This window comes from Octopus sinensis, linkage group LG24 (assembly GCF_006345805.1).
Source record: "Octopus sinensis linkage group LG24, ASM634580v1, whole genome shotgun sequence".
NCBI classification, from domain to species: Eukaryota; Metazoa; Mollusca; class Cephalopoda; order Octopoda; family Octopodidae; genus Octopus; species Octopus sinensis.
Genome location: NC_043020.1, coordinates 18,200,260 through 18,210,259, shown reverse-complemented (window position 1 = coordinate 18,210,259; position 10,000 = coordinate 18,200,260). Strand labels below are relative to the sequence as shown.

General features: G+C 37.3%; 1 protein-coding gene across 1 annotated transcript in view; it reads left to right on the top strand.

Moving 5' to 3' along the window:
• Positions 1 to 9,618: 9,618 nt before the first annotated feature.
• The window catches only part of LOC115223813, a 201,092-nt gene continuing 200,710 nt past the window's right edge, over positions 9,619 to 10,000 (top strand). Inside the window, exon 1 of the mRNA XM_029794483.2 lies at positions 9,619 to 9,685. Coding sequence (XP_029650343.2) covers positions 9,619 to 9,685 — 67 coding nt within the window. The remainder of the gene's footprint in view (positions 9,686 to 10,000) is intronic.

Below are 10,000 nucleotides of genomic sequence, written 5' to 3'. Positions count from 1 at the left end.
AGGAGGATGATGATGATTGCTACAGCTGCTACTTCCAATCTAGGATAACTTGGTAGGATATAACTAGGCTTCTGCTGATTGTTTTAGGTACATATGACCCAGTAAAACATTCATAAGGTGACAGCAGAAGGGAGAGAAAGGACTGCATCAGCACTTGGCTGCTGTTCATTTCAGCTGATTTGTGGCATTTTTGACTTGTGTATTTGCTAGTGACACCTTTCGGGAGGGGTCCACACATCTATAGTTTGATTATCTTTGGAACCTCTCACAACTGTTTTTAATGAATGTGCTGGCAATGTACTTCAGACAGGTATATTTTGAAGTACCTTAAATTAATATAATCATCATCATCATCTGTCCACTTTCCATGCTGGTATGGATTGTATGGTTCGACAAGGATCCAACAAGTCGAAGGGCCACTTCACACACGCTAGGAAAGAATCAATCATTGAAAAGGATTTAGTTAAGTAACCTTTTCATTATTAACCTGGTGTTTGTTGTATGACTTAACCAAGAGGACCTCATATAAAATTGTAATGGGATGATTTAAGTATGAGCAGTTTCATATGAAAAGTTATGTATCACGCAATTAGGTAATGTCCCCAAGTAGGTTGGTATCAAAAAAGTTGATTATGTTGGTTAAAGGGTGTTGACTAAAATCTTGTGATCTGCAGAGCTTACTAGATATATTATAGAGCTTTTAACCCCTTATCCATCACATTATTCTATTTGAAGTAATGCTTATTTACTCTCGTTGTTTTGTATTGGTCATGCATTAACTTGTAGCTTTGATGTTTCGAAGAGGTAACATTTAATTTTAGAATGATATTGTAGGGCAGGTGTGAGAGGCCAGGTCTGGCCAGTTTGAACATAAAACAGGTAGAATATTTTGGCCAGATACGGCTGGTTTAAATGCTAAGAAGTTAAACTTGTCTTTATACCGAGATTCTTACTTGCTTTAAGAGTCACGTGTGGATACCTCCCCCCACACCACCACATGCATATGCTCACATATGCAGCTATGGTGGTGGAATTTTTCAAACACAGCAAATTTTCTATAATGTCTGATTTGATGCAACACATTTCCAAGTTTAAATCCCGTCAGCATTGACTTTTTCTTCTCATTTCTTCAAATTGCTGATAAAACAAGAAGTACTAGCAATAAATAAATAAGAAAGGATTGACTTAGTTGCCAGTGTTTCTTCCTTTTCAAATGAGATCTGGTACCCCAGATGATTGATCAGCTATATTTATTGTAAACCTATTAGCCAGACACCTTGTCAGATGCCTCAGTCTGCAGACTCAGCGTGTCTATGTTACTAACTAAATCAATTGTTGTTTATGCTGTTTCACTTGTTGTTTATGATAAATCAAATATTGCATATTGGTATCTCTTCATTTTTGTTAGAAATTGCCCTGGCCAACCTAAATACAGTAGTAAATATTTTGTACAGATATTCACATGAAAAGATTAACATTAATGTTTAAAGAGATTTGATTTATCAAAACAGAAAAATCTCAGATTATGTACAGTGAGAAACGCAGGCATGGCTATGTAGTTAAGAAGTCCACCTACCAACAACATTATTTCAGGTTCAATTCTACTGCATGGCACCTTGGGTTTTTTTTTTACTAAGCCCAAGGTTGATCAGGTTTTGTGAGGGGCTTTTTATCAAAACAGAAAAATCTCAGATTATGTACAGTGAGAAACGCAGGCATGGCTATGTAGTTAAGAAGTCCACCTACCAACTACATTATTTCAGGTTCAATTCTACTGCATGGCACCTTGGGGGTTTTCTATTACAGCCCAAAGTTGATCAGGTTTTGTGAGGGGCTTTTTATCAAAACAGAAAAATCTCAGATTATGTACAGTGAGAAACACAGGCATGGCTATGTAGTTAAGAAGTTCACCTACCAACTACATTATTTCAGGTTCAATTCTACTGCATGGCACCTTGGGGGTTTACTACTACAGCCCAAGGTTGATCAGGTTTTGTGAGGGGCTTTAGTAGGGAAGCTTTTTGTATGCATGCATTCATGTACATGTGTGTGTGTGTGTGTACATTTGCAAGCATCTGTGTATGTTTACAGTTGTACTTTTGCCCAAATCACTGAACTACAACTGCTGGTATTAACATTTTACCTTTTCAACTAATTGTCTGCTAGCTTTGTGCCTTCACAGAAATGTGGATAAGAGATCCTATATTTGAAAAAACCAATAAGGATTACTTACTGAAAGGACATTCAGCTGTAAACCCATGCAAGCACGGAAAAATCAACAGACAAAATGATACTGAAAGTCAACATTTGCTATTTGTTAATCACAAATTATTATTGATGATTTATCATTATAAGTGATGAATTATATAAACAGGTGTTATTCCCGTATGTATAGATAGGTGGTAGTGTTATAAATTTCTATTATGGTATTTTTCCTTTTGATTACAAAATTCAACAAAATTCCATAATTCTGTGAAATCCTTCTGTTAAACATCCCATTGCAATTGTTTCATTCCTTGCTTTGTAAGATAAAAGTTTCATTTTACTAATTTTAAAACTCTATGCTCCCAGCTGAAATAACATGTATGCACACACACAGACATATGTATATCTTATATATATTGAGCACTACAATTCCAGTTTGTTATATATTTTGAGTGTTGTTGTCACTAGCGATCTCAAGATATAACTTTGTATTTTGTAATCATTAGCTCCTACATGCATTTTTTTCTCTCCTTGTTTTTTTCTGTGTATCTTTCTGTCAAAGAGCATAGGCTCGAAACGTAAAAGACTTTTTCTATTCCTGAGCGCTATACTAATACATTTGTTTGTTTGTACTCCACCTGCCTTCGTCTTTTGTTTATTTTCGTAAACTTTCCCTTTATATATATATATATATATATATAGGAATACACTAACATCCCTGATTGGGTATATTTCTTCATTTTTATATTTTTGTGACTTCTCCCACTCTGATACCAGAATGCTCAGCTTATGGAATTCTTACTCAATATCATGATCCACATGCTTGGTTATTTTAGAAACAATTGTAAAGAGACTATATTTATATTTCTCTATCTAAATTAAATTTTTTTCCCCCTAAGTGATGTCAAATGTTTAGCTGTATCATTTGTGTGTGTATGTGTGTGTATATATATATATATATATATATATATGTAAGTGTGTGTGCATGTGTGTGTCCCCCCACCACTTGACACCAAGTATAGGTTTTATTCATCTCTGTAATCTAGCAGTTCAATTGGTAGAGACTGACAGAATAAGTACGAAACTTAAACTAAGTACTAGTGTCAGTTTGACTAAAATCCCTCAAAGCTCTGGCCCCAGCATTATCAGAGTCCTGTGACTGAAACAAGTAAGAGAATAAAAGTAATAATATGGCAGGAATAATGAACCCCTAGACTTACATGCCTGCTTTATAGAATATAATTTCATCCCTTTTTGTACTGAGGTTTTAAAGCCTTCCTGGTTTGATACATCGAGAGTCAATTAAATGAGTAATAGGCATGTAATGATGATGATTCAATTTGCTTTCTTGTAACAGGGTGATAATCAGTTTTAACCTGTTCAACTTTAGTGAGTGATGGTAGCTGGCTGAATCAATAGATTGGAAGACCAATGATTGATAAAGGCACTTAATTTTCAATTGATCTGTCAGCTTCTCGGTAACAAGGTACTATTGGGAGGGAGATACAACTCACTGCAGTAAGCTGCTTGCATTGCAGTGCTTAGATCAAATCTTGCCACAGACTGGAAACCATCACTAGTGTTGTCATCATCTTGAGGAAGTCTGTACATTGTTGCCTGATTTTTTTGAAATAGTAGCCAAATGTCCCTCAGCCACACCCTTTCATCTTCAGACAGAGCATATTGGATAAATGTAGTCTGGCATTTTATAGGGGATAGTCATAGCTTGAATTATATTAATCATCAGTCTGTTTAATCATCGTTACTGATTTGGAATTTTAATCCTCATCAGCTATAATCCAGGTTTTAATAATGGTTTCAGATTTTGGCACAAGGCCAGTAATTTGTGTGTGTGGGGGGTGATAAGTCAATTACATCGACTCCAGTTCTCAACTAGTACTTACTTTATTGACCCTGAAAGGATGAAAGGTAAAGTCGGCTTTGGCAGAATTTGAACTCAGAATGTAAAGATGGAGTGCTAACAATTCTGCCAACTTTCCACATGGTGGAGTTTGGTTTTAGTTGGCATGAATGAGGACATTAGACATCTGGGAGTTCTATAGAGCAATGGCTTCTTCACTGGTACCTAGATATGTTGGTTCAGAGAAGGTAGAAAATCACTCTGGTGGTATCTATCCTCTTTTAGGGAATAAAAAAGACAGTCTTGGGTGGCACAACAATGAGCTAAAGACTTGTGGAATATTGTAAACAGGTGAATAAATCAGACAGGTGGATTGAATAAAACTGTGTTTTAATTATCGTTTGAGTCTTAGTAACCATATAAATGGTGTGTGAGTGTAAGAGATAGGTATATTTTGAAGTACCTTAGATTAATATAATATACATCATCTCTCTACTTTCCATGCTGATATGGATTGTATGATTTCACAAGGATCCAACAAGTCAAAGGGCCACTTCACACACACACACACACACATGATGTGTAAGTTTTGAATTCAGATGTTTTTATAAATTGTACATTTATAAACTTGAGGACGTTATTTAATACTTAAAATATATCCAATATAATTTGAATATACACATGTGTGTGGGAGTATGTTTATATGTGGATATCTCTCTCTTTGTCTGTCTGTATGTATGTATGTATGTATGTATGTATGTATGAGTCCTGTGGATGATTTCTTTGACTAAAACAATCCTTTAAGGCAGTGCTCCAGCATGGCTGCAGTCAAATGACTGAAATAAGTAAAAGAATAAAAGAATCTATATAGGTGTGTGTGTTGCCCAGTGTACTATGTAATGTGCTTGGCATTAAGAAAGGGTGTCCAGCCATAGTAGCCACACCAAAACTGAAATAATGGAACAAGACCTGGTTCTTTGGTCCATTTGATCTTGTCAAATTGTCCAATGATGATGGTGCTATATGAATATGTGTGTGTGCATGTGGGTATATATAATATATATGTATGAACAGTAATCCCTTGCCATATCACGATTCACTTATTACACACTCAGTACATTGTGTAGATTTTAATTATTTCTGTGGGAGGTTTTGGAACGTAACACTCGCAATAGTCAAGGGATTACAGTATTTATTGTCTTCATCAGTAACCCTCACCTAAGTTGTTTACAACCACTCTGTTGGTGTGGGTGTAAGTATAAATATATTTATATTTTTGTGTGTGTGTGCATATATATATATGTATTTGAGAGGTGGGGAGAGAGAGACTACCCAGTATACTATATAAAATGCAGGACAGAGAAAGCATTGCTCCACTTGGTTTGAGACAAAGAACTACCAGTTAAGTTCTAGGTTCAGTTTAATATTTCTCTCAGGCACTCTAGAATTGAATGGAAATTATATTAGAAGAATCATGGTCGTGGAGTGAGTCTGCTGGGTTTGTAAAACGTATCAGTAGATTGTTATAAAATTCCAAGAATATGTATGTTGGTGATACAGGGATTTCTAACATTGGCACAAGTCCTATACATCTTGAGGGATTAGGTCGTTCAATTTAATTAGTCCTAGTACTTGACTGGTGTTTATTTTATCACCCCTGGAAGCAGAATATAAAGAGATCATCATTTAACATCCACCTTCCATGCTGGCATGGGTTGGATAGTTTTGTGGAGCTGGCCTGACAGGAACCTGCACCAAACTTCTGTGCCTGTTTTGACAGGGTTTTTACAGTTGGATGCCCTTCCTAACACCAAGTAAATATCTTTGTTTTGTATCTGGTTTGCAAGATTCTTCATGAATTTGTGTTGAAACAAATTTTGTTGTGCCTAGGGAGAGTCATTATGCCAATGTTATCATCCGATGGATTTGGGTTTCTTTGAGCCAGTGTGTGTTAATTATATTGGCATAAGTAAATATCACAATTTATTTTGTCTGATGCTCTACTAATCCTGCCAGTTGCACCCCAAATATCAGTTTCAAATTTTGGCACAAAGCCAGCAATTTCAGAGGAAGCAGGTAAGTCGATTATATCGACCCCGGTTGCTCAACTGATATTTATTGCGTTGATCCTGAAAGGATAAAAGGCAAAGTTGACCTTGGCAGTGTTTGAATTCAGAACGTAAAGACTGACGAAATGCTGCTAAACATTTTGCCAGCTTGATGCCTTGATGATGATGATAATAATAATGATAATAATAACTAGCACTATGACCCAGTGTCGCCGGGTCATAGAGCTAGTGCATGCATTTACAGCTGCGTGTGTGTGCACATACACACGAGTACTGTCCAAATCTCCGACCAATCACCTACAGCTAGCTGGCATTCAATTGATGTATCAGGTTTCGGGCATTTTGATTGGGTTTTGCATAGAAAATTCACAAAAAAGTCACTTCTATTGATTTTTTAATGGCTTTGCGAGGTGACTAGGGAAATGTAAAGATGTGCACGACCACCCTTGGACGGTTTTGAATGACCATAGAAGTTGCGAGCCCTCTAACTGAAAAATTGTGGATTTGTATAAAGGATACACACACACGCACAGACAGACATTTTGCTGTTTATATATATAGAGATAATAATAATAATAATAATATAATAACAACAACAACAACATTCCTTTCTACTATAGGCACAAGGCCTGAAATTTGTGGTGGTGATGGGGGGGGGCTAGTTTACTACATCAATCCCAGCTTTTGCCAGCTCACTGCTAGATATTCCCACATATTGATGATATAAACATTGATCAACAAAATGATGTTTCTCTCTCTTTTAGGAGGTTATTTGAGAAATTACCATGAGGCTTTACACATGAACATAACAGTGCACATTTAAATCACACACACATATGCATAATTGGTTGGCTATCATCGGATTGGCGAGAAAATAGTTGCTCTTTGTAGCCTTAAGGCACAAGCCTGGGCAAGTTGTGGAGATTATTGGTTTTCAAACTGTTTGTCCAGTAACATCCAGTGATACGACTTTGAGTTTACTGCAAAAGTTAAACTGATCATAACTAAGTAGTTGTTTGGTCACTTACTAATTCCACTTTCTCTTTATGTCACTCCCTCTCATATACACACCTTGTTATCATCATCATTTGACCATTTAGCATTTAACCCAGCCATACCTGGACCTTAACATTCAATCTGTTTTATGCTTAAACTGCCCAGTTCTGGCCTTTCAAACCTGCCCTACATTGTTATTTTACAAATAAACAATCACACCATCGAAATCTCAAAGCTATGAAATAATGCTCGGTTGATTTAAAATGCTGTGAATACATAAGCATTAAATTTGACAGAGTAATCTGAATGCTAAAGGGTCAACATCCGTATTCCATGCTGGCATCACTTAAATGGTTTGACTGGATGCAATCATGCTTCACTGTCTACTTTTGTGTGATTTCTATGATTGCATGTCCTTCCTAATGCCAACCACTTTACACTGTATGCTTTTTTTTTCATGCCACTGGCACAAAACCAGAGGTGGCATGGGGTGGGGCTTGATGCAAGACGAAGGGCTAAAATAGTTTCAGAGCTCCACCCCACAATGCATTCATATTGCATTGTTTTTATTTTTTTAAAAGATTTTTATATTGTTTGTGAACTATGGCACTGTTGGTTGCAGGCTTTTCTAAATAGCCAGTCCCATCATTTCTGATAGCTAAAGTGACAAGGGGAGTGTCTGTAACTGGGTTTAGAACAAATATCTCAAGGTACTCCATTTGTGAGCCACCTGTTTTGGTGATGTTTATATACACTCACACAAGCATGGGTGGTAGACTTAATCTGTTACCTGTTTTAATATGATCACCTAGCAACTAGGGTGCCTTTAGTTGTGTCTTTGAGTAGGGCATTTTATTTCATGTTGCTCCAGTCTACTCAACTGAACATAAAACCATCAACCTTTCTCCCTCCACATCCTCTATGCTATGCGATTAGTGAAAAGCACAGTGCATGTTACCAATTTATTTTCAATTACAAGTGAAGGCTATGGATGAAGAAAGTCCAATCTAACACAATAATCTGTGGGGTTGGACTAAAAAGGGAACCTTGGTTATTGTGGGCATTATTCAAGAGAGAGAGAGAGAGGTGGGACTTGCGAGATTGTTAGAAGGAAAGGAAGTAGGAAATCACAAATCAAAGGTGTAAATTGCTATACTGGAGATCTGGTCTGATTACATGCAATGAACTAAACTCTGTGGAAGATTCCCCATGCACATATGGTGGTGTTTAACTTGGCAACAGAGTGATCTGTATTACTCCAAAACTAGATACAATCTATCCATTGGATTCCCACACTGTTCCCATCTGTCCATTTCAGCGACAAGCTTTGGTAGACACTTGCTGAAGGTCCTGTTGTCAGAGAAATTCATAAATAGCTACATAAAATTTATTACCATCTCATTTTAACCTCTTTTAATGTTTCTGTCTTTATTATAAGTATCATTCAGTCTTCAGAGAGGAACTAACCTCCTCTCTCTCCCTGTATATATATAATTTCAATATCCATTTTTGCATGCTTGCATGGGTTAGGCAGTTTTATTGAGGGAGGCTTTTTTTATGGCCAGATGCCATTCCTGTCGCCAACCAAAGCAAAGTAATGTTATGACATTGCTTGTATGACTGACAATTATTTACATCACGTGGTGTGACGGCGAGACAAACATTATACACTTACACGCGTGCACACACAACCGGCTTCTTTCAGTTCCTGTCTCCCAAATCTGCACACAATACCGGGTTTATTGTGGAAGACACTTGCCCAAAGTGACACGCAACGGGACTGCACCCGGAACCATGTGGTTTGGAATGAAACTTCGTGTGTGTATGTGTGTAGTGTATTAGTAATTGCTTGACACTTTGACCTAATTCATTGCGGAAACGCTTCAGTTTTTCTGTCAACACGTGTATGTGTGGTTGTGTAAATATACGCACACACAAATACGTCTTTGACGAAGTTGGAACTCATAACCTTTATTAGTAACAATACGTTTTCAATATCCTACATCACAAACAAAGCGGAGAACCGGCAGACTCGTTAGCACACCGGGCAATATGCTTAGTTGCATTTCGTCCGTCTTTTATTCCGAGTTCAAATTCTGCCGTGGTCAACTTCGCCTTTCATCCTTTCAGAGTCAAGCACTGGGATCGATGCAATCGACTATCCCTCTTCCCCCAAATTTCAGAAGAACGTATATACACTCTGTAAGGTGGTTGACGTTAGGAAGGACATTAGGCTATTAGAAACTATGCCAAAGCAGACCTTTGGTTTCGCTGCTGTCCTCTTGCTTTTCGGCTCATGTTCGAGCCGTCCAACTCTTGCCACCCTGGGAAGATTGGGACGTGAAACGACGACGATGACAATGGATATATATACGAGGAAGAAAATATGGCATCTATGGTCATTATGCGATCCTAGTTGAAGAATTCTGTTGGACTTGCCGTCAGTTTATGGGTGGTGCCAATGTTTACATTATCAATGTAAGCGAAATGGATTGGCTGTCAATAGAGCGTCGGGCAAAATGTTTTGCAGCAGTACTTGTTCTGGCTGATTTTCGTAAGTTCGAATCCTAGCGAGGTCATGTTTGCTTTCCATCTTTCCAGAGTCGATTAATCAACAACCCCTTAATTTATGGTCTTGTGCCTATGTTAGAAATTGTCATTGTGAAACTGTTTGAACAGGTTTGAGGCATCGCTGGAATATAAATATTTAAAATTGTTTAGTATCTTCATTTCGCATTTTGTTTTATTGTAGTGTGTGGTTGTAGTTTTAGTCCCTAATGCAAATAACAAGGAAATGATAATATTGGTGCCAGTCGAATGGAAAAACAGGCAATTCTAGTAAGAGAAGTGTCAGAGCGCCGGACCAACT